We start from the raw sequence: 26373 nt of genomic DNA on the forward strand, positions 1-26373 counted from the left end.
TAGCCACCCGATACGTCCAACCACTTTGAAAATACTACTGAAAATCATATGAGTAGCCATGAGCTCTAGTTTTGAAAAAATCTTAATAGGTGCATATCCAAATTCCACAGTGTGACATGAATGGAAAAGCATTGCTGTTGGGGGTTCAGTGATTTTGAAAATTTGCTTCCCTTCCATAATGCTTCTAGTTGAGAAGGCTGGCCCATCCTTCCATTAGAGTGAAATTGCTCTTTACGCTTCTAGTAAATTATCTATTCACCACTTTCTCTGCCTGGTAACATAGACAAGTGGCTAGGAGACTCAAAAGAAATGAGGCTTAGGACTGGCTCCATCACAACCTGTGTCACCAGGCAGGGAAAAGTAGTACAAGCATAATAAACTTAAAAGCTAAACAGCAGTTTCGCTCTTAACACCCTATCAAGGAAAAGCCATAAAATACGGGCAACAGAGGCATCACTGCTTAGATCTATTTTCATGGGCTCCTGTTTCTCCTTGAAGAAAAATAAATACTGCAGAGTTTAAGAATTAGTCTGAAAAAAGCAACTACAGTGAAACCTGTGAGACCTGGAACTTGACAGGACTGCCTTGTTTTTCCAGGATATGCAAGTTTTCTGCCTTTGACAGGGTGCGTTGCAGTCTTACCACTTTTCTATCACTCTCTACTAGTGGAAAATATTTTAGTTTTCCTTCTCTGACAGGTTTCCACCTTACACAGGTTCCAGCATTCACAGGTTTTACTGTAACAATAAGACAATCATAAATAACTTAATTTTTCATTCCATTTTCTTTCCAAGTCTAGTATGCTCTCAAAACATAGCTTTGAACACTTTAAAGTTAAGTCTAAGTATGTGAATCTGTTTCAGTGAAAATTAATAAAAATATCTAGAAGGTAGCGGGTTTGGGCATGTCTGGTTTGACTCTGAGGAATTGAAATGCAGGTTCTCCTTGACTGGGACGGCTTATCCTATAAAGTTGCTTCTGACTATATGGCAAGTCAAGGGGGCATGTAGTTATCAAAACTAGTTTAAGAACTAGTAATCAGATTTACTAGTAAGGGACATAGATTTTATATGCTGAACTTTAGGAAAGCTCACAATGTTAAAGGGGGCTGGATAATCATAGATAAGAGGGAAATGAAACCTCCTCCTTAGTGTTGACATACTTTATACCTTTCCTCATCAAACCTTGCCAGCCAGCCTTGGATGTAGGGGCAGCCAATCACCCTACTGTCGCATTTCAAGTTTCTGTTTCGGCCATATTGGAACAGGAGTTTATACATCCTATACTGCTTTCCTAAGAAAAAGCTTTCCTTATAAAAGACTTTGGAAGCAAAACCAGTACCTACCAAGGAAGAGGTAATACCGGGGTGGTGCAAATGATTAATGCACTCGACTGCTAACCGAAAGGCACTTCAGAAGAAAGGCTTGGTGATCTACTTCCAAAAAATCAGCCACTGGAAACTCTGTGGAGCACAGCTCTACTCTGACACACACATGCTGATAACTCTGGCAATAATATACCTGTGTGCAAAGTTTTCCCTGAAACCTGGGTTTCTCTTAATTCCAACTGACTATTCAATACCTGACTTGAATGTTTAATAGCCATCTCAACTTAATTTTTCAAAATAGACTGCTTTGTTTTTCCCCTCAAATGTGCTCCTCCTATGTCTTCCTCCATTTCCTTTCAGGAAATGTCCATTATTCACCCAGTTTACAAAAAAAAAAAAAAAAAAAGGAAAGAAAGAAATCTTGACTCCTTTTTTTCTTATGCTTTACTTACCAAAAGGTCGGCAGTTCGAATCTGCCAGGCACTCCTTGGAAACTCTATGAAGCAGTTCTACTCTGTCCTATAGGGTCGCTATGAGTCGAAATCGACTCGAAGGCACTGGGTGGGTTACTTACAATCCATCTACCAAGTAAAATTTTGCTGAAGATTATTCAAAAGCAGTTGCAGCAGTACATCAATAGGGAACTGCCAGAAATTCAAGCTGGATTCAGAAGAGGATGTGGAACGAGGATATCACTGCCGATGTCAGATGGATACTGGCTGAAAGCAGAGAATATCAGAAAGATGTTTTACCTGTGTTATATTGACTCTGCAAAGGCATTTGACTGTGTGCATCATTAACAAATTATGGATAACATTTCGAAGAATGGGAATTCCAGAACACTTAATTGTTCTCATGTGGAACCTGTACATAAATCAAGAGGCAGTCATTTGAACAGAACAAGGGGATACTTTGTGGTTTAAAGTCAGGAAAACTGTGCATCAGGGTTGTATCATTTCACCATACTTATTCAATCTGTATGCTGAACAAATGACCTGGGAAGCTGGACTATGTGAAGAAGAACAGAGCATCAGGATTGGAGGAAGAGTCATTAACAACCTTCAGTATGCAGATGACGCAACCTTGCTTGCTGAAAGTGAAGAGGACTGGAAGCAGTTACTGATGAAGATCAAAGACCACAGGCTTCAGTTTGAATTACACCTCCACGTAAAGAAAACAAAAATCCTTACAACTGGACCAATAAGCAACATCATGATAAAAAGAGAAAAGATTGAAGTTGTCAGGGATTTCATTTTACTTGGATCCACAATCAACAGCCATGGAAGCAACAGTCGAGAAATCAAATGACACAATGCATTGGGCAGATCTGCTGCAAAAGACCTCTTTAAAGTATTAAAAAGCAAAGATGTTGCCTCGAAGACTAAGGCACTCCTGACCCAAGCTATGGTGTTTTCAATCACCTCATATGCATGCAAAATCTGGACAATGAGGAAGGAAGACAGAAGAAGAATTGACACCTTTGAGTTATGGTGTTGGCGAAGAATATTGAATATACCATGGACTGCCAAAAGAATGAAATCTATCTTGGAAGAAGTATGGTCAGAATGTTCCTTAGAAGCGAGGATGGCGAGACTGCTTCTCACATACTTTGGACATGTTATCGGGAGGGATCAGTCTTGCTTGGTAAAGTAAAGGAAAAAGACGAAGACCCCCAATGAGATGAGTTGACACAACAGCTGCAACAATGGGTTTAAGCATAACAATTGTGAGGGTGGCGCAGGATTGGGCAGTGTTTCATTCTGTTGTACATAGGGTCGCTATGAGTTGGAACCAACTCAACGGCACCTAACAACAACATCAATCATTGTTAATATATCCTCCTTCTTGATATGTCCAGAATCTGATCATTCTCACCACCTCACCACCTCCAGACATCATCCTGTTTCATGACAGTCCTGACTTATCTCCCAGCTTCTGTATTTGCCCCTTCTACTGTTTTCCACATAGTAACCAGAGTGATCTTCTTTTTAAAACATAAATCAGATACAGCACTCAAAATCCTCTAATGACTATTTGTCACACTTGGAATAAAATCCCAAGTCCTTTCTGTGGTCCACAAAACATCATGCAATCTGGCCCCTGACTACTCCTGCTTGCCCACTTGGCTGCAGCCACTCAGGCATCCTTGCTAGGTTCTCCCTCAGAGCCATTATACATAAGCTCTGTCTGCTGGCTGGCTGTTCTTCAGATGTTTGCATGGCTTCTTCCCTCACTTCATTCCAGTCCCTAGACAAATGGCTTCCCCTGTGGCCTTGCTCTGTCTAAAAGAGCAGCCCTTTCTGCTCTCCACTGCTTACTCTGCTTGATATGGTTCAGAGCCCTGGTGGCACAGGGGTTAAGAACTTGGCTGCTAACCAAAAGGTCGGCAGTTCCAATCCACCAGCTGGTCTTTGGAAACCCTATGGGGCAGTTCTACTATGTCCTATAGGGTCACTATGAGTTGGAATCGAGTTGACAGTGATGGGTTTTTGGTTTTGGTTAACACATACCGAGGAGCCCTGGTGGCACAGTGTTTAAGTGTTCAGCTGCTAACCAAAAGATTGGTGGTTTGAACCCACCAGCCACTCTGTGGGAGAAAGATGCCGCAGTTGGTTTCCATGAAGATTACAGCCCTGAGACCTTATGGGGCAGTTCTACTCTGTCCTATAGGGTCATTATAAGTCGAAATCTACTGTACAGCAATGGATGTTTTGGTTTTAATACATACCCCTTTTCTACTTCAGTGAAGGCACTGCTGAAACAGTTGCTCTCTGGGAGGGTTTTGAGAAATTTCATTAAAGTGGTAAGTGCTTAGAGGGTAGTTAGATCTCTTTGCTTTCATGTAGTTATTAGATCAATATTTGGTCACCACAAGGCTAATATATTTAGTTTTAGAGAACAAATTGGGGACTCTGCTTGGTTTGAGTTGTTTTGAAAAGTCTTTTGATTGTACTCAATTCAAATCCTGGAACAATGGTATAACTGGTGTGGTTTAAACATTTAACCTTCAACCACAGTCGATCAGATAATGTGAGTCAGACGGGATCCCACTAGATAAGAAAACCTTTTCAGTTTACAACGTGCCTTTGCAGAAAAATTCTACCAACCTCATGAGGAATAAGGAGTTTAAACAGTAGTGTGGGAGAGAGCGGCCCCCCAAATTAAGTTTTAATATATAAGTGAATAATGCACAGAGGAACTTATTACCCATTTGATTGATTTATTTTAGGAATCCTATGATCAAACTAAAGACAGAAGGGATTGTTATGCTGTGTGAAGTGCTAATTAGGATCAGGGGTGTGGTCCTTGGTATGTAGTGACCTACTAAGCAAAATAAGAGAAAACTGACAAAATACAAAGAAGGAACACCTAATATGAAGTCAAGAAGCCCTTTTGGAGAGTCTATTATTTTTTCTGGCTAAAAGACTGAGATGGTTAAGGTTATGTGTCAACTTGGCTAGGCCATGATACTCAGTGGTTCAGCAGATATGATGTAATCACCTTCTATGATGTGATCTGTTATGAACAGCCAATCAATTGAAAAGCGAGTTTCCTTGGGAGTGTGGCCCACATTCAATATATATGGATGTTTTGGCAAAGCTTGATCTCTCTCGATCCTGCATCCAACTTATCATCCTCTGACATCTGGTTCTTGGGACTTGAGCCAGCAGCCGGCCATATGATCTGCGGGTTTTGGAATTCATCAGCTCCCACAGCCCTATGAGCCAGCATCCTGCCATCTGACCTGCAGATTTTGGGTTCGTCAACCCCCGCAACCATGTGATTCAGGAGGAACCTCCAGCCTGATGCCTAACCCACGTTTGGGACTTGCCAGCCTCCACAACTGTGTGAGGCATTTCCTTGAAATAAATCTCTCTCTATATATGCTTCACTGGTTTTGCTCCTCTAGAGAACCCAGCCTACAACATTCAGTGCCAAGAGTGGTTCTAGAGGAACAAAATAATAAGGATGAGCTTTCCGTATTGCCTCTCAAGTCTGGCTAGCCTTGAAGGCCTGATGACTCTGCCTCCAGTAGTAAAGAGGACACTGTTAATCTGTGGTATGAGATTGCAATAGAAATATGCAAAGTATCACCACCAGTGGATCAGATATTTGTGGGAGACAAGGCTCTGGATGATTACATATTTGATTCTTTTCTACAATTTTGTCAGAATGAGAAGTATAAGGAAGCTGGTTGGTTGGGTCTATTTTCACTAGACAAAGTAGTGAAAGAAAGGAATGACTTCAAAGCTTCAGAGCTGCAATTCAAGTACTGCATACAAGATCTGAAAGAAAGCCTTATTTCTTATAGTTACAGAGATAATATTGATGAAAACCAAACCCAGAGTCTTATCGTAAGAGTGGCTGAATTACAATGCCAATTGAATTCCCAACCATGAATGGTGTCCCTAGGAGTGGAATAGCTAGGAAACTGACTATTTACTTTGTAAATATTCTAGGTTAAGTGAATGACAGTCTAACTTGAATTGCCAGAATAGAGTCACAGCCCCTGAATCAATTTCCAGACTTGAACCAGTTTACAGATCCACAACCCTTTGAATGAAGGGGAGGATATGTCCCCGTGAGGTAGGACCACACTAAACTGACAAAAATGTATACTGTTAATCTTTCTCCCAGCCTTCCCCAAAGGGATCCGTGGCCTTTTATGAGAGGGGCTGTTCATTGGGGAAAAGAGAATAATCAGATTTTTCAGGGATTAGTGGAAACTGGCTATGACACTATTTCCAGGAGACCCAAAACATCACTGTGGTCCACTAGTCAGAGTAAGGGCATATGGAGGTCATATCATTAATGGAGTCTTAGCTCAGGTCATCTCACAGTGGATCCAGTGGATCCCTGAGCCCATCTGATAGTGATTTCCCCAGTTTCGGAATGCATAATTGGAAAAGGCATACGTAGCAACTGCAGAACCCTCACATTGGATCTCTGACATGTGAAATAAGGGCTGTTATGGTAGCAAAAGCCAAGTGGAAGCCATTAGAACTGCCCCTACCTAGAAAATAGTAAACCAAAAGAAATACCGCATTCCTGGAGGGATTTCACCATCAAGATCTTGAAAAAGGCAAGGGTGGTGATTCCCGCCACAACCCCGTTCAACACACCTATTTGGTTTGTGCAAAAAATAGATGGATCTTGGAGAATGAGTGGACTGTTGAAAACCAGGTGGTGACTCCATTGCAGCTGCTCTTCCAGATGTGGTTTTACTGCTTGAGCAAATTAATACATCTCCTGGTACCTAGTATGCAGCTACTGATCTGGCCAATGCCTTTTTCTCCATACCTATTTTGAAGGAACACCAGAAGCAGTTTGTCTTCAGCTGGCTAGGCCAGCAATACACCTTCACTGTCCCACCTCAGAAGTAGGTATATCAACTCTCCAGCCTTATGTCATAATTTAGTCCGCAAGGAACTTGATCGTCTTTCCCCTCCACAAGACATCGCACACGTCCATTCCACTGATGATATTATGATGACTGGAACTAGTAAGGAAGAAGTGTCCATGACTCTGGATTTATTGGTAAAATATTTGCATGCTTGAAGGTTACAAATTAATCCCTCAAAATTCAGGTACCTTCCACCTCATTGAAATTTCTAGGAGTCCACTGGTGTGGGGCATGTGGAGATATTCCTTCTAAAGTAAAGGATAAGTTGTTACATCTGGAAGCATAGTACTGGATGGGCCTCTTTGGGTTTTGGAGGCAACATATCCCTAATTTGAGTGTGCTACTCTGGCCTATTTATCAAATGACTTGAAAAGCTGCTAGTTTTCAGTGAGGCCCAGAACAAGACAAGGCTCTTCAACAGGTTCAGGCTGCTGTGCAAGTGGTTGTGCCACTAGGGCCATATGATCCAACTTATCCAATGGTGCTTGAAGTGTCAGTGGCAGATGGAGATGCTGTTTAGAGTCTATTGTAGGCCCCTACTGATGAATCACAGCACAGACCCTTAGGATTTTGGAGCAAAGCCCTGCCATCCTCTGCAGATAACTACTTTCCTTTTGGGAAACAGCTTTTGGCTTGTTATTGGGCCTCAGTAGAGACTGAAGCCTTAACCATGGGCCACCAAGTCACCATGCAGCCTGAGCTGCCCATCATGAACTGGGTGTTGTCTGACCCACAGAGTCATAAAAATTGGATGTGCACAGTGGCATTCCATCATTAAATGGAAATAGTACATATAAGATCGGGCCCAAGCAGGACATGAATGCACAAGTAAGTTGCATGAGGAAGTGGCTCAAATGCCCTTCCTTGGTCTGCACTCCTGTCACATTACCTTCCATCTCCCAGTCTGCACCTATGGCCTCGTAGGGAGTTCCTTATGACTTGCTGACTGAAGAAAACTGCCTGGCTTACAGATGGTTCCACGAGATATGCAGGCACCACTTAAAAGTGGACAGCAGCAGCACTGCAGACCCTTTCTGGGACCTTCCTGAAGGACAGTGTTGAAGGGAAATCCTCCCAGTGGGCAGAACTTCAAGCAATGCACATGGTTGTTCACTTTGCTTGGAAGGAGAAATGGCCAGGTGTGTGACTGTATACTGTATACTGATTCATGGGGGCTGTGGCCAATGGTTTGGCTGGATGGTCAGGGGATTGGAAGGAACGCAATTGGAAAATTGGTGACAAGGAAGTATGAGGAAGGTGAGATCAGCCAGCAACCTGGTAGCAGGTTGATTACATTGGATGCCTTCCATCAGGGGAAGGGCACTGTTTTGTTCTTACTGGGATAGACACTTACTCTGGATACAGATTTGCCTTCCCTGCATGCAATGCTTCTGTTAAAACTACCATCCATGGACCCACAGAGTGCCTTATCTATCATCATGGTATCCCACACAGCACTGCCTTGGATCAAGGTACTCACTTCACAGCAAATCAAGTGTGGCAATAGGCCCATGCTCATGGAACTCACTGGTCTTACCATATTATCATTCTGAAGAGCTGACTTTATAGAATGATAGAATGGCCTTCTAAAGACACAATTATGACACCAGCTAGGTGGCAATACTTTTTTGCAGGGTTGGGGCAATATTCTCCAGGAGGTTGTATATGCTCTAAACCAAGTGGCCAATATATGGTGCTGTTTTTCCCATAGCTAGGATTCACTGGTCCAGGAATCAAGGGGTGGAAATGTGAGTGCCACCACTCACCATTACCCCGAGTGAGGCACTCACAAAATTTTTGCTTCCTGTCCCCGCAACACTATGCTCTGCATGCCTAGAGGTCTTAGTTCCAAAGGGAGGAATGCTCCCACCTGGAGACAACACTGATACCATTGAACTGGAAGTTAAGAATGCCATCAGGCCACTTTGGGCTCCTCATGCCTCTGGTTCAACAGGCAAAGAAGGGAGTTATATTGCCTGCTGTGATTGATCCTGACTACCATTGGGAAATCAGATTGGTGTTGCGTAATGGTAAAGACGAGTATGTCTGGGATACTGGAGATCCCTTAGGGCATCTCTTAATACTATCATTTCCTGAAATTAAATTCAATGGAAAACTCCAGCAACCCAATTCGGACATGACTACTAATGGCCTAGACCCTTTAGAAATGAAGTTTTGGGTTACCCCAACAGGCAAAGAACCATGACCAGCTGAGGTACTTGCTGATGGTAACTGGAATATGGAATAGGTGGTGGAAGATGGTAGTTCTAAATACCAGCCACAGTCATGTGTCCAGTTGCAGAAATGACTAATTCTTTTCAGTATTTCTTCATTGTTTTGTTATGCATGTATGTTCATCCATATATATATATGCATATATAGACATTCCATTACTTATTATAAAATATAAGATTTAAACAGGGCTAGTTTAGTGCATTTTTAGTTGTACACATTAGTTATGTTAGGCACAAGTATGACTTTATAATTGTCTTAAGGAGATATGTACAGGTGCCAGGTTGACAAAGGGTGGACTGTGGTGGTTTAGGTTATGTGTCAGCTTGGCTAGGCCATGATTCTCAGTGGTTCAGCCAATATGATATAATCACTGTTCATCATGTGATCTGTTGTGAGCAGCCAATCAATTGAAAGGGATCTGTTGTGAGCAGCCAATCAATTGAAAGGGAAGTTTCTTTGGGGGTGTGGCCCGCGTCCAATATATATGGATGTTCTGGCAAAGCTTAACCTCTCAATCCTGCATCTGACTCGTCATCTTCTGACCTCTGGTTCTTGGGACTTGAGCCAGCAGTCTGCTGTTTGACCTGCAGATTTTGGAATTCACCAGCTCCTGCAGCCCAGTTAGCCAGCAGCCTGCTGTCTGACCTACCAATTTTGGGTTCATCAGCCCTGCAACCATGTGAGTCAGAAACCTCTAGCCTGACGCCTGATCCACAGATTTGGGACTTGCCAGCTTCCACAACTGCATGAGCCATTTCCTTGTAATAAATATTTCTGGATATATATTCACATATACACACTTCGCTGGTTTTGCTCCTCTAGAGAACTTAGCCTAAAACAAAGACTTTGGGCTACTTAACCTATTAGAGACCCACTTTTCTTATAAAATGGGAGTGCTTATCTCACAGGGTGGTTGTGTGTAATACAAAGAGACCCACTCAATAAATGTGTATGGAACTAAATACTCTTTCCATGTGCTACCATCCATCATCAACAAAATCTTGTAAAATCTTTGAATTTTTTTGAACCATTCAGATAGTTTATAGTTCAGGTAGTCCCCAACTTTGATATATTCCAGTTACCATGAACTGCATGTACAACCCTGGTATTATTATTTTTTGTACATCTTATCATTAGAAATATGTACTATATCCAATGTTGCAGCACCTAACATACTGATATTTTCATTCGCAGATGTTCACTTGGAGATTTTCAAAGATCAGATTTATAAAGATACAGATAATAAAAGGCAATAATAAAAACTACACACAAAAAAGGTATCTGACATGTCACAACCGACTTACCACATAATCGTCGTAACTGAACCCCGTGCTGTCACGACTACTTATATTTTCAAAAAATGTATTCATTCATTCCGAAGGTATCTTGGGACATGACATGTAATAAATCAAAAACATAAACCTTAAAAAAAGGAAAAGCAGGACGTATACTATGGGGTACAAATCATAATAAATAAATATGAATTACTTCCTGCCCTAAAGTGTGGCTTATAAGGGTTAAAGTGGACAGCTACTCCACTGAAAACAGCTTTGCTTTTGCAGCTGTAGGAACTCAGCAGGAGCTGTGTACTGAAACAGCAAATTAAACCCTCAGAGCTACTGCAATGCACTCACGACTGAACAGATTCTCATAACCGCAACCAATACAAAGTGAACAAAAAGATTCATTGACATGGTCAATTATAATCTTTAAGCACTTGACTCTTATTACAACAGCTGAGGATGGCTAAGGTGGTGAACATCACAACCTAGGAGGAATGCAATGGCCCAGGAGGCAGACCTGAAGAGATGCACCACTAAAATACAGGCAAAAACTTTCCAGTAGAACAGCAGCCAGTATCATTGTAAGCGTTTGACATGTATTAATCTCATTTTAAGGTCCCTAGGATGGTTTTGCTTGACTGCTAGCCTAAAGGATGGTGGTTCAAACCCATCCACTGGGAATCAGCTCGACAGCAACTAACAACAATCTCATTTTATTATCACTGCAACTCTGTAAGCCAAGGATATGTGAAGTGGGAATACTCCACTTCACAGGTGGCTGTGTCTGATAGGTTGTGGTGCACAAGAAGAACTTAGTTCTTAGCAGTTACTAAGTTCTGTGCTGAAACCAGTACTCTTAGACTGTCTCCATCTGCCACCTTCTTCTTTCTCCCCAATCTCTACAAGTTGAATCTGTATTCTCAAGCAGTTCCTTGTGTCTAAAAATAATTTTTCCTTGCACCAGAGCAGACGGCAAACGTGGCTTTACTTATCAGTATTGTATCTCTTTATTAAGAAAATCAGAGAATTTTGGAGCTAGAAGAGGCTTTTAGAGGTCTAGTTCAGTTAAAAAATGACAGGATTAGTTTTTTTTTTTTAATAGGGGAAACTGTGGATCAACATGGTTAAATGATTTGCCTGCGTTTTAGAGAAGTAGTTTTGCCCAGAGTCCAAGTCTACTGCCTTCCAAATTCTAGGGCTGTGTGCTGTTTCCTAGCTGTTTCCTGTGTGCTGCAGAATGAAATGTATACATAGGCAGCATATCATGATTACCAACAGGCACTGGTGTATTTCAGAAGTGGCTAGGACACTGGCTCCACCTATTCATGTGTGTGACTTTAAGTGATACAACTTCAAAGCCTGCTTTCTTCAGATAGTATATTCAGGCTCCATGAATGATGAATGTCTAATATTAGAGTGTATAAACATAAAAATTTTCTCATAGGGACACGTGAAGATTTTCCTTCAAACAGGACTAATTTTCATATGATCAGATTCTGAAAGTCTATTTATTTTTACAGATGTATATTCGTGGAAAATTATTATTTGCCAACTTTATTTTCAATGGTTACAGCACATCTGCTAAAGACCTTCAAAAGCAAATTGTAAAGACAAGGAATGATTACCACATGGGGTATTTCCTACCCAATGACTTCAGAGTCAGGTAAAGTAACTACCTGCATCCTACCTTATCTCCAAAAAACCAAATTTCGAGAACTGCCTTACTGTCTCAAAACTTTTCTTGAAAGAGGTGGCTTATTTATTTAACAGTTTGGTTCAAGGAAGACCACTTTCTCTTTAACCAGCACTAAGTCTGCAGAGCAATTTTGGAGTTTCCACAAGTCCCCAAGAGTGTAGGGAAGCCTGAACAGGTTTAAATCCATTCATTCATTTACAGAGGACGAAGTATGGTCCATTGGATGTTAACTTTCTTTTCAGTGTCAGTATATCTTTTCTGTCAGGGAGGTAATATAAGTCAACAAATATAACATGAATGGAATGTATCCAAATGGCTGAAAGTCACTGGGAATGGCGAAAATGAACTTTTAAATTCAAACCACTGTTTTCACTGAGATATATAATTATGTGAGGCACTTGAATGATCAAATAAAACTTAGGCTAATGAACTGAAGCTTTCCCAATCTATTGCTTGTCTTTTTGGGTATATTGACAAATTCTGAAAAATAATATAATGGAAGAAAAAGAGAAGGAAGAGAAAGAGGAAGGGATTTTTACTGGGTGGCTACTTAACTCATGTTGCAAACATCACAATAAAAAAGTATACACACCAAAAGGAGAAGTACAGACTTTATTAGAGACTTCTTAAGCTTAAGAAAAGCAATAGTACAGACACATATAAACCTACTGTTGGGTTCTTGTAAAATCCTTTTAAATAGTGGACAAAAATTCAATGTGATAAAACACAGAAAATGATTAGAGGAAAGAATTATGTTTAAAAAGGCTATAATCTCAAGTCTTCAGGTAGGGTAGGAAATGTACAGTTCTAACGCATAAAACACAAGTGATCAAAATGTAAAAATTAAAATATCTCTGAAACAATATTCTCGAATGATATTAAAAATATAGCTTAACACTCCAAAAGTATCTTAAATGATGGCAGATTTTAAAAACTCTGTACGACAGTTCACAAATTCCTATTTTCAGTGTTTACAATTAACAGTGTTAAGACAGAGTGCAAAAGCCCCAAAAAGAATTACATTGGCAATTACATTGGCCCCCAAAAGAATTACTTATTGTGGGTCCACTCATTTCAGGATACCTCAAGAAATACAGGTAACTATGCTCACATGTTGGTACACTGATCAAGATTAGTAGAATACAGTGTTTTCATGTTTAGGGAATACAGAATATAATAAAACCACTGTAAAGCTCATCTATTTAATTCCTTACAGCTTATCATGGAAAAATGAATGAGAAGAATTGAGGCACAAATTAAGAGTGAATTTATAAGACATTAAGAATCATTTAAATCATTTGGCTTTAAAAGGAACCAAACCTCAAAGATCATTAGATCCAAAGTCCACTGTTTTATCAAACAAGAGATTATATACACATAGTAACTTGTACAATGTCTTCACTTATGCAGACAGGAAAACACTGTGTAAGAAAGAAAACATTGAGAGAAGGGTAAACAAACATAAAAAAAAATTGAGAGAAGGGTAAACAAACATAAGATGATTTAAAAGGCAAAAACACAGAATCCATGGGATGAAGGATTTATGTGATAAAGACAGTATAGAACTAACCCCAGGACTGAGTTCTTCAGGAAACCCTGGTGGCATAGTGGCTAAGAACTACAGCTGCTAACCAAAAGGTTAGCAGTTTGAAACCACCAGGTACTCCTTGGAAGCCCTATGGGGCAGTTCTACTCTCACAGTCCTATTTTAAAGGATAACCAACCCACTGACCCAGTTTTGCTGGTGTGACAAGGCTTGGAGGAATAGAACATTTTTAGGCTCCTTTCACATCTGGAGTCCCTGACTGGTCACAAGTATTTCAAATATGATCTAAACCTGAAGAAGCCACCATTATCTAAAGTATACATTTGCATTGTGCAACCACAGCCTTTGGATTTAGGTTCCTTTCATGCCTTTTCAGAAATCCTGTCTTCCAAATTAACAGAAAAGTATGTATGTGACTATGACAATGTTTCACTGAGAAGTGGTTATGATGTGAAATCATGTGATGAATCAACTAGGTCAAAATATTTTTAAAAATACAGAGGAGCAGGGAACGAAAAAAAAAAAGAAACATACTAAAAATCTTACTCTGCAAAATACTGATGTAAACTGAGGTTTTAACCCACTTCCCTACCACTCTTTTTTCATTGGCCATAGCAGATTCTGAAATGTAGCCTAAAATGAGTCTAATAAGTGATGGTGTGTCTATGGACGACGCCAAGGTTCTTTCCAGATCTGAACCTCTAAAAGGGAGCTCAGGGCAGTGTGGCGGATTCCATTAGAGATAAAAGGAAAAAAAGCGTTAGTTTCTAGAAACAAAAGTTTCAAAGCATTTAGCACGGGGGCCAGAAGAAAAAGACCAAATGTACTTTGGAAACTGTGAAAAATTGTTCAGTTAAATGAGACTGATACAATGTTCAGTAAAAAGTCTCTGAGAAAAAGAAAAACAAATCATTAATTTTTGAGGAACCACCCCCCCAATGGCTAAGTTGCTTCAACTAAAAATAGAGATCTGATAGTAAAAGTCACACGACAATTCGCCTCACCAGTAGTTAGTAATAACCATGTAGAATTTCTATTGTGAGAAATTATTATAATGTCAAAGTCTGGGAAGCACTTTATCTTGTTACCAGCTGTTATTCTTCTAGTTTTAGAAGAATTTAACCGATTGTTGCTAAAATATAGGCACACATTCAAAAAAAATCTGCCTCCTGGTGAACGCGGGACGTCTGGTCAGTGTCAAGTTATCTTCGGTCTTCACACTCTCGATGCTCCAGGAATGATGCAAGAGTTTAGGTTGGTTCTAGGATAGGCCCAGGGGCCTGGTTTGATCTGGGATCCCTGGGACCATACCTAGAACAAACCCAAACAAAACCAAATTCCACGGGAGTGCTTTCAGTCAAGTAGACTTCTGGGTTTTTCACTCATATGGACCTTCGGGGCTGTACCAGGACCACACACCAGCCTTTAAGGGACGGGAGTGACATTTCTGGAGCCTTGTGACCATTGTCAGATGCTAGTACTGTGCCTGAGTAAGCATTATTTAAGTTATAGTATGAACAGGAGGTACAGGTCGTTGAGATAAAAGTGCAGAAAATAATTTGATTTAGAAATAGAGGTAACTTCTTTAAGAATTTACTTTGGAACAGGAAAAGGATATGTAATTTCTTAGGATTTATAAAACAGTAAACTTGTAAAAGATATGTTTTAGTTTTAGAAAAATGTTCACTAACAAAAATAAACTCATTTGTAGGTAGCCAACCTTTAGGAAATGTTACAAAAATGAAAACCATAAAATCTCAAATAATAAAATTATTTCTTTGAGAAACTCAAGATATAAATATGAGAAAAGTATATTTTTACAACTATACCCCAAAGAATATATACACTTTTAATGGTAGTGAAGTCAGAAGTATACACAATTTAAACACTGTCCTATTGTAATAACATGTTTCGTACGTGCCAACTGAAAGTCAACAAATAGTAATAAGATACACTAATTTAATTGCTGATAGTCTAAAATATATTAAAATGTACAGCCTTTTAAAAAAACCATAACCATTTTCATTTATTACATTTTAGGATATCCACAAAATCACCTTTTCCTTATACATGTCAAACTTTGGTTTATATATGAATCTGGAAAAAATTCATCCCTTTTTTGATTTATAGGAATAGTGTAAAAAAAAAAATTATTATTTTTTTTTACACTGAGCACGATCACTTTCCTCTCACAAATAATACTTAGAGAGAACTTTTCTCCCTGTACCACTAACATGGGTTTAGCATCCTGACTGTGTCTTCTGTAATGGCATTCTCAATTCAAGAAATTTGTTTAGGTCACCTATTTTTTTTTATGATTATTGTATCATAGCTCCCTTCCGTTAGCATGGCTAACTGAAAGCTGATTATGAGACATGGCCATAAGATATAGAGATTGATTTTCTAATTACTTTGTCTATGATAGAAAGATAAATCAACACATAGTTACTAAACACAATCAGCCTGTTGGGAAAACTAAGTTGTTGTTCAAATATTTTCCCTTTCTAGATAAATATAAATTTTAATTTCAAACACTGTAATGTGCAAATTTCATGTTTATTTTTTATTCAAGAAAATAAAAGTCATCTTGCTTGATTATTTAACAAATTAAATGATAATTTAAACAGGCCAAAATACAGAATGACAGTGGAAACTTAGTCATTCAAATATCTGTCAGTATCATCAGCTTTAACACTGATGTGTGGCAAGCTTTTATCATATATTTCCTGTAACTGAATGAAAATAAATCAAAGAATAAATGTGGTATAATTGCCTGGAGTCTAAAAACCTTATTACTTCTCATTGCTTTGATATCAGTGATGAATGTTTTCTTATTTTTCAGGCCTCAATCTACTTCGATTTGAAGACGGAGATACATTTCTCTGGGGTGGGTTAAAAAAAAAAAAAAAAGGCCAAAAACCTAACCAAAGAAACTTTTAGCACCACGAGGTATCCAATTCAAATAGAAAATATTATTGAAAATGTTAACTCAAGTGAACTGGTTTTAATCAGAGCTAAGAAATTAGAATACAAAACTAACTTTAGAAAAGGTAAACTACAGAAGGAGCCCTGGTGGCACAGTGGTTAAAGTGCTCAGCTGCTAACCAAAAGGTCAGTTTCAGCTCACCAGCTGCTCCCTAGGAGAAAGGCGGGGCAGTTCTACCCTATCCTAGAGGGCCGCTGTAAGTCAGAATTGACTTGATGGCAATGGGTTTGGTTTTGTAAAGAAACAAGAGTTCCTTTTATATAATAACAACTCTTCTATTTTGAGTGCAAGTATCTAATCCAGTAACTTCACTTATTTTATAGATATAGGTGAAACTGGTAAAAAAAACTGATAGTAACTAATAAATGTCACAAAATTCATGTACTTAGGTATAATTAAGTTCTTTAGGTCTTCATTCTGAATCATTTTACTCTTAATTTACACATAATTCTAACTGGTTCAGTCATCTGGTTTTTAAAACCAAAGCAGACTAGAAGCAGCATCATGAAGGTGGAGAACAGCTACTGCTACAGACACACTTAAGCAAGCAGTAACATAAATGGAGGAATCAGAAGGACTAAGAACACAAAGCCATAAAAACTAAAAAAGCATAGCAGAATGGAGCCATTTACTATAGGGGCAAATAGCTCTCAGAGTCCAATTAATCAATCAGTTAGGCAGTCATTATTAACTAGTGTTAATAATGATCATTTTGACACTGAAAAAGACTAAAATGTATTTTGTATATTATTTAAGAAGACAGTAATGTATGTAAGTTTTATAAAGATTTTCTCCAGAAATTATTCTAAAAAATGTTGATGCTTAAGGAGGTTTAAGCTTTATAGAAAACAGGGATACCTAGAATGACTCATTCCCAAATATTCAGTTAGCCAGATCTTACAAAATTAGCCATGCATGTTTAGTCTCAAACCAACACTTCTAGAACTCTAAGTCAGGGTGAACAGAATTGAAGTTATAATTAAAGTGCTTTTAATTTTAAATTTGTATACCATACTAAGAACAATGAACAAGAGCAAAATATTTACCCTTTTCCTGAAATATACACAGTGGTTTATAAAAAGATGATAGTTTTTCTTTTAAAGGCTGAATTCAATAATGGAGAGTCCTAGAAACACAAATATATAAAAACTGAATTAACACTTCAAATACATGGTAATTACATACTCAACCAAATCTTTTAGCAAGTTCTTAGAAAAGACCTAAGAGGCGAACAAAAGTATATTGAGTAGCCAAACAGGTGTCACAAATCCATGCACTTTACTGACAGAGAAGGCCCTTAGCCCTCTCTCAGTCTACTTACTCTTATTTTAGACACCATTCTAGCAAGCTTGGTAATCTGGTTTCTCAGGCCACAGCAGATTAGCAGCAGCAAATTAGGGGCCCATTGCAGGAGGCAAGCACACAAGACAGCAGCAAAAAGTGACAGCTGATTATAAGGGAAGATAGAGAAACTGTGAAAAACAGACAACTCAAAAAGCATAGCAACGTGCGGTCATGTAGTAAAGGGGCATAGGACATTATATACCTCAATAGAAAAAGAAAAAGTTAAATGTACTCTAGAAAAAGTGGAGGAGTAGAAAATACGTTTTAGAAAATTTCTTATTTAAGTATTAAAATAAATTCAACAATTAAATGGATTTACCTGAAAAATTAACTTTTACAAGTTAATCTGTTAATGACGATAGATAAATGAATTATTATACTTTGGGTACTTTTTCACTATTTTCTCTTTTTAAAATATTTGTGGCTTCATTTTCTAATAAAAGTGTGAATTGCATAAATAATAAGTCAATCTTTATGCTTTGTCTGGTTGACATTCATGGTGTGATACATACTTTAGTTCAAACGATAATTCAGCTAAGTTATACCAGTCTTATGGCATTTAGTTCTTACTTTGAGTATTGAAACAAAACACTGATTAAACTATATCAGTGAATTTTTTCTCACATGATTTCTAAAAAATTCATCAAAATATTTCATAGTTCACATTACTGACGGTATGTATGTAAGCAAAATGTGAGTCACCAGAGTGACAGGACCTCTAGGGTCGCTTCTGATTAACACCAATGACATATGATTTTATGAAATTTATCAGAATGTGATTCTTCTTACCCTTTAACATTAATAGCTTCAGAACTTCTATTTTATGAATCCAAATATTAGTAATTCTTTTCTAAGAAGACTAAGCCTGTAATTTTTGGATCTATCTTAGAAACATATTTATAACTAGATCTTGTTTTTCAGCCTCAAAAGCTTTATTTCTTTTTGAACTACTGAGAAGTCTGAAATCACAAACATCCTTTTATGATTCAGAAAATAAGAGTTTTGCTGGAAAAAATGCCCACCCCCCAAATTATTATTATGTCGGCTACACTCGCCTCAAACGGAAGGATCTGAAATTTAAACTCAGGCCTGTTTCTTCTGTATTAAAGTCTTAAAACTCTCAAATATTCTCAAATTTCCTCAGTAATTTACCTTAAATAACACAAAGAAACTTGCTTGTCTTCAATAATTTAAGAAATCAAACTTGAGTCAGTGGACCAGGTCTCAATGAAATATATTTAGATGCTATGAAAACAGTTTTAATGAGGACTTAACTTATAAAGTCAGATAATACAGATAACATGTGAAAAACAAGCAGAGGATCACAAAGACCAGCAAGAGTCTGACCCTACATATGGCAGATATGAAGTGTTTTAATGAAAACTAATTATTTATTATTTTCCTAACTGTGAGCAAAGGGTAGAAATCTTGTCTTCAAGAATGACCCAGCCTCTCACATAAAACAAACTATGGAAATGTTCATAATAAAAGCTATCAGATGATTACGCCTAACAAGAAAAGTATTCTATCAAAATAATATTGTAAAATTTGGGGAGCAGAATTATACATTTTTCCCACAACATGTTTTTTTTTTTTTTTTTTTTTACCCAGAGGGCTTTTTCTGGATATAGGATGGTAGCCATTAAAACTAGTCAAAGGTCAGACAACACAAAGTAAAATATTCTTAGAAAAGTAATAAACAAGAATACCTACTTATATTCAATGACCTTTTTGTTCATATTTCCTAAGGTATTCATAGCAAGAACAAAGTCCTGGACAGAGATATTTAGAGTTTTTCTGTGTATAAACATCACCTAGGTTTCATTCCAGAATTATCCACCAAGAATCACTCAAGTGTGGCCTAGAATCTGCATTTTAAAAATAAGCTCCCTTAAAAGACAACACACAATACAGGGGAAGTCGGCACAACTAGACTAAACGAAAAGCAAAGACGTTTCCTGAATAAACTGAATGCTTTCAAGGCCAGCGTAGCAGGGGCAGGGTTTTGGGGACCATGGTTTCAGGCGACATCTAAGTTAACTGACATTATAAAATCTATTAAGAAAACATTCTGCATCCCACTTTGAAGAGTGGCATCTGGGGTCTTAAATGCTAGCAAGCAGCCATCTAAGATGCATCTACTGGAGAATGCATCAAAGGAGAATGAAGAACACCAATGACACAAGGTAATTACGAGCCCAAGAGACAGAAAGGGCCACATGAACCAAAGACTACATCATCCTGAGACCAGAAGAACTAGATGGCACCCGGCTACAACCGATGACTGCCCTGACAGGGAACACAACAGAGAACCCCTGAGGGAGCAGGAGAGCAGTGGGATCCAGACCCCAAATTCTCATAAAAAGACCAGACTTAATGGTCTGACTGAGACTGGAAGGACCCCGGTGGTCATGGCCCCCAGACCTTCTGTTGGCACAGGACAGGAACCATTCCCGAAGCCAACTCTTCAGACATGGATTGGACTGGACAATGGGTTGGAGAGGGATGCTGGTGAGGAGTGAGCTTCTTGGACCAGGTGGACACTTAAGACTATGTTGGCATCTCCTGCCTGGTGGGGAGATGAGAGGGTAGAGTGGGTTAGAAGCTGGTGAAATGGACACAAAAAGAGAGAGTGGAAGGAGAGAGCAGGCTGTCTCATTAGGGGGAGAGTAATTGGGAGTATGTAGCAAGAAGTATGTAAGTTTTTGTGTGAGAGACGGACTTGATTTGTAAACTTTCACTTAAAGCACGATAAAAGTTACTAAAAAAAAAAAAAAGCTCCCCAGGTCATTCTGATGCAGGTTTCCTACTGAAACATCTGAGAAACACTGACTTAAAGTATTCTAAGAAAAAATTAGTCAAGGATATTAGGATATTATACTCACAGGAAAGATTATTTATCTTGGGAATCTTTTAAAAGATGAAAGAAATTTTGAGGAACTACACACAAAAAGAATATTCACTTAAAGCTCCAAGATCGTTATGTCATGATTTCAACTAGTAGTTTTTTCATGGAACCAAGTAAGCAATAGTGAATAAAACAGATCAGCCTGGAAGATTTGGAATTCCTAATTAAAATGTCTTAGTCTTTAAAGATTAAAAATTGAAAAAAATTGATACAATATTATTAGGATATTTTCCCCCAAATTCCATTAAATCTGTTGTAATAAAAATAAAAGGCAGTAAAATAATTAAAAATGATTAAACTCTAATTATTCCTGCTAAGAGTTAAGAGAAAGATTATAGCTAAGAGAAAGATTATCAAGTTTTACATAATTGTTTCTTCTTAATCTAAGGAAAAAAGGAGTCAGTAAACTAAATTAAATAAGAAAGTGAACCCTAAGTATTGGTATTTGAGAACTGTCCGTTGAAACACAAGAATTTTTGTCTTGAAATTTAGCTAAATGGTAAGCTAGGCCTACCCTAAGGTATTGCTCCTAAGAGCTTAATTACAGTTGTTTCAGGATTTTGGCAACAGGCAAAATTACTTATAGTACAAAGGATTTCTACTTATTCGTTTAAAGCAGAACCAAGTCTTTCTTCAGGATAAAAAAAGTTTTTTTTCTTAATTCACTGAAAAAAATTCTTTGCGGTAATGCTAAAAACAGTAAAAGTGACTTTACTCACTAGAAACATTAAATTATAGGAATACCAATGTGTTTTTAGGAAGTTAAAGACAATCTAGATTCATCATGTAATTTTCTTTCTAGGACAGGAGCATAAATTAAATTAATCCTACATTTTCCCTCAAATAATAGGTATAAGCTTTGTCATTGCATAGGAGGTACAGGTTTCAAAAACTGTGTACTCCTGAAAATACCACTCTTTGAAAATGCAATCACAACACAAAATAGATAAGATTGGACAATTGGGAAAGCAACCCCTTTTAAGAAGTAGTTAGTAAATGAAGCAGTAAGGAGACAGTATGCTTTCCAGGAAGCTGACAGGATATTTGCTGACCCACCAAGGCGGACAGGGGATAGCCTCAAGCAACACTGTGAGCGCCTTACGTTAATGACGCCCAGTTATCTCCAGGTAAACTAATAAAATGAATTTTCTGTAAAGCTAAGGATGGGCCCTTGAACCACAGGGATTGTACTCTGACATCATCTCTTATAGCTGCAACAAGAACTGAAGAAGTGATTAACACAAAAAAATGAAAAAGGTTATTCTTAAAATGGTAAAAAGTTTTTCTTTTAAATATCATTGTTGTTATTAGGTGCTGTGGAGTCGATTCCGACTCACAGAGACCCTATACACAGCAGAACGAAACACTTCCCAATCCTGCACCATCCTCAGAGTTGTTGCTATGTTTGAGTCCGTTTTTGCAGCCACTGTGTCACTCCATCTCCTTGAGGGTCTTCCTCTTTCTCACTGACCCTCTGCTTTACCAAGCACGATGTCTTTCTCCAGGGACTGGTCCCTCCTGATAACATGTCTAAAGTACATGAGACATCTTAAAATTAACCACTGAATACACATATATTCAAGAAACATATGGAACATGTCATGTACTTTTGAAACTACTTTTTAGTTCCAAATCCCAGCACACATCAATTGTATCAATTAAATTTTTTTTTTATTCAGAACCTGTATCTTTGTTTTATGACTGGTATAAACAAGAAGAATACAAACAACTTGTTATTAACATAATAGCTGCAGTTATTAACTGCAAGAATACAGTAAAAAGGAGTCATACTAAATGTTAATGTTCTTATCCCAGTCACCTTATGCTAGCAAATTCAGGCAAGAAATGATAAATTCATTTCTTATTAGAAGTACGAAAAGAATTCCATGATCAATCAGTTGTGCCACAAATAAAATTGCAATTTCTTTAAGACGGCCCTTACCTTTCTCTTATTTTCCCAAAAGATCTGCCATTTACAGGTAACTACTATTTTCAGAGCAATTTTTCAAACCAGGGTTCTTCCTGTAAATTCATTATCTTACGTGTATTTGTAAACTTACACTCACTTTCCCTTTCCAGTGAAATAATATCTAGCGTTGAAGCTAAAACACTTTAATAAATAGAAGAATATAAAATCCTTCATGTGAACCTTGACTCTTATTTTTCTTCTGTCCCATTTTTAATTTCTTGTGTTATTTGCTCTTCTTCCTCCTCTTCATCACCAAAAGTCTGTTCCTGCATGTTGGTAAAGGAAAGAGATCTAGCAGCCACTTCTGCAGCGAGGCCGGAAGTGAAGGTAAAATCCGGTGACAGCCGTGCCAGCCTCTGCTTGACGGAGGGGTGTACTGGGTCCTTAGGAGTTGGCTGGGTGATGGCTATGTCACCTACTTCTGCCTGCTGAGATTCATCTTCACTCTTATACTGGTAACACACTCTTTCTTCAGCTCCTTGGAGGAAGCTTTCATTCACAGAATTGTCTTTGTTTTTTTTACTCTCTAGAGGGTTTTCACATAAATACTCAGTCCTACTTATTTCACTGGCAGTTGTGGAGGGCTTACTATTTTCCTCTTCAGTATCATTTTTACCAACTTTCCCCATATCTGAATTCATAGATGATTCTGAATTACTTATGGGTTCCACTGGGTCTACAGGAGACAAGGATTTCAACACAGCTTCAAAGGAAAAAAAAAAAAAAAAAAGGAAGAAAAAAAGAAAAAGTAATAACTAAGGACCCAGCAATGATTTAAATTTCTAATTTAAATTCTCCATAGTATTTTCTTGAAAAGAATAATAAATAAACAAAATCTAAATAAAACTTTCTAGTAAAATTAATGTAAATTTATAAAGCCAGGGAACTTTACAAGAGATAAAATGCCTAAGGGATGACATAAGATAGAGATTTGATGAGGATTTTTAAAACACCTCACATATTATTCGAAATATTAAAACAGTGGTTTTCAATGTGTGGTCCCAATCCAACAGCATCAACTTTACTAGGGAACTTACTAGAAACAGAAATTTTCAGGACCCACCCCCACAAAAAAAAAAAACCAAACCGTTGCTGTGGAGTCAATTCCAACTCATAGCGACCCTATCAGGCAGAATAGAACTGCCTCATAGGTTTCCAAGGAGCGCCTGGTGGATGTGAACTGCCAACCTTTTGGCTAGCAGCCAAAGCTCTTAACCACTAGGCAACCAGGCTTTCTGAACTGGAAATTCTGAGGCCACATCAACTGTGTTTTACAAGCCCTCCAGGTGATTCTGATGTACCCTAAAATTTGAGAACGATTGTATTAAAGAATAAGCGGCATGGTTTTCACTGGTAATGTGTCAGATAAAAGGCCTAAAGTAATCCAGATAATAATCATGTTTTCACCATATATATTTACAAGTTAAAACAGCATGGGAAAAAATGCATATGCAATTCAACTTACTTGCCAACCACCTAACAAGATCCTGATGAAAGATAAAGCCATAACTTCTATACATTTTATAATGCCACAGAAAAATACAAATGAAATAAAATCTGCATTCCATATCAACTACTATACAAAGCATAATACATAAATATAATATATATCCATACGGCAGAAGTTGTCCTTGCAAGGAAAATGAAGTTTTATTTAGCCCCTCTTGATGTTAGTAGGCAGTGGGTTGCTTGCTAGGCAGTCTCTCCTCCCAGTATAAGGGGTTAGTACAATACAATATATTATGAAGCATGACGGAAGAAAAAAAGTGCTTCTTGAAGATCTGGCGTTTATTTAAAAAATATTTTTGTAAAACGTGTCCATTTCCAAGAAACAGATCCCTAAGCTGCAGTAACTCCACTAGAGAAGCAGCAACAACAGAAAAAAATGGCAACAGCAGGTTCCAGTGTAGAATTTCCCTCTCTAATTCCATTCGGACTTTACCCCTGTAGGCAGAGATGAAAACAGCTCTGGAAGATGTACTGAAATTTTTCACGGGAAAAGCATTTTATGGTATCAGCAGCTTTTTACTTATTTTCACAGACTAAACAAATCAGCATTATTGCCCTTTCAAATGTAAACGGCATCAAAAACACATACCTGAAAAAAGACATTTTCCTCATTGCTATATCTTTGCCCATAATGTCAATAGGATAATTTCAAAGCTATATGAAGAAAATATTAAATAAAAAAGTATACAAGTTTATATACAATGCTATTTTCAGTCTTCATGTATGTTAGTCCATAAATATGCTAGTCCTTAAAGAATGCAACATATAATAAAAGTAAACTGATAAAAAAAAAAAAATTTTTTTTTTTTTAAACTGATACTGCTAATTAAATGGGGGGATATAATCTGTATAATGGGAGAATCAACTGACAAGTGTGGTAACTCTGTGCTAGAATGTAAACCTCCGGGAGGGTAGGGCTTTTTGTCTCTATCAGTTCAGCAGTAAACAGTGCCTGGAATATAACAGGCACTCAATTAACTACTTGGTGAGTGAAGTTTGCTGAATGAACTCTGTGGGAACTAATAAAGCCCTTATTTAAGGAGACTGTAATTTAGTTAGACAAAATACTGAACACACAGAAAACAACACTGCTCAAAACATAATACCCATAACATCTGATTTATGGGGGCTCAATATATGGATGAGTAGGTTGCAGGAACTCTATCTTCACTGATACTTCCGGGAAGTTCTTAATCATTTCCCTTCTCTGCAATATGCTTTGCTGCTCAAGACTTCCTATTCATTTCGCTACAGTGCCAATCTGGTGTGAAGGTCTGTAGTGGCAGGATAGGTGGCAGGGCTGGGGGAGAAGACAACTTTCAATAAGGGAACAATGTGAATTTTTTTTCATGACTAAAATCCGCAAATTTGGGGAACCATACTCTAATTACATGATATAACTAGAAGGAGATATCTACATTAGAAATAACAGGAAATATAATCGGATATGATGGCCTTATATGATAGAGAGGCTTACGACCAGGAAAAGGATTTAGATTTAATGCATTAAGGAAGGGAAAATGACTGTAGCCTTTTAAGTTACAGCCATTATCAATGCAATGTTTGAGAAATATCTGGAAGGAGCTTGCCAGTTATACTTAGAAGAAGGGTACTAAAAATGGGAGTCGGCTACAAGGCTATTATAAAATTATAAGTATAATCTAATAAGGACCTAGGCTAGAAGGGGGCTGTCATGAATTGAATTATGTTCCCCCAAAAATGTGTGTACCAATTGGGCTGGACGATGGTTCCCGGTATTGTGTGATTTTCGTATATGTTGTAAATCCTGCCTCTATGATGTTATTGAGGGAAGATGGGCAGCAGTTGTGTTAGTGAAGCAGGACTCAATCTTCAAGATTGGATTGTGTTTTGAGGTAGTCTCTTGAAATATAAAAGAAAGAAGAAAGCAGAGAGATAGTGGGACCTCATACCACCAAGAAAGCAGTACTGGGAGCAGAACGTGTCCTTTGGACCTGGGGTCCCTGCACAGAGAAGCTCCTCGTCTGGGGGAAGACTGATGAGAAGGCCGGCAGAGAGAGAAAGCCTTCCCCTGGAGCTGACACCCTAAATTTGGAGTTGTAGCCTACTTTAAGAAAATAAACTTCTCTTTGTTAAAGCCATCCACTTGTGATATTTCTGTTACAGCAGCACTAGGTAACTAAGACA

The 26373-nt window shown here is 38.1% G+C and overlaps 1 protein-coding gene across 12 annotated transcripts in view; it reads right to left on the reverse strand.

Annotated features, from left to right (window-relative positions):
• VEZT (vezatin, adherens junctions transmembrane protein) overlaps positions 1-26373 on the reverse strand; it is a 117249-nt gene that overhangs the window by 21209 nt on the left and 69667 nt on the right. For 10 of the 12 annotated variants that reach the window (XM_064283716.1, XM_023559796.2, XM_064283714.1 and 7 more), the window contains one exon: positions 1780-23401. In XM_064283716.1, the coding sequence (XP_064139786.1) occupies positions 22887-23401 (515 nt within the window). In that variant the 3' untranslated portion in view covers positions 1780-22886. Of the gene's footprint in view, positions 1-1779; positions 23402-24796; positions 24862-26373 lie in introns of those variants that run through there. The other 2 variants (XM_064283715.1, XM_023559829.2) reach the window with 2 other exon arrangements.

This window comes from Loxodonta africana, chromosome 4 (assembly GCF_030014295.1).
Source record: "Loxodonta africana isolate mLoxAfr1 chromosome 4, mLoxAfr1.hap2, whole genome shotgun sequence".
NCBI classification, from domain to species: domain Eukaryota; kingdom Metazoa; phylum Chordata; class Mammalia; order Proboscidea; family Elephantidae; genus Loxodonta; species Loxodonta africana.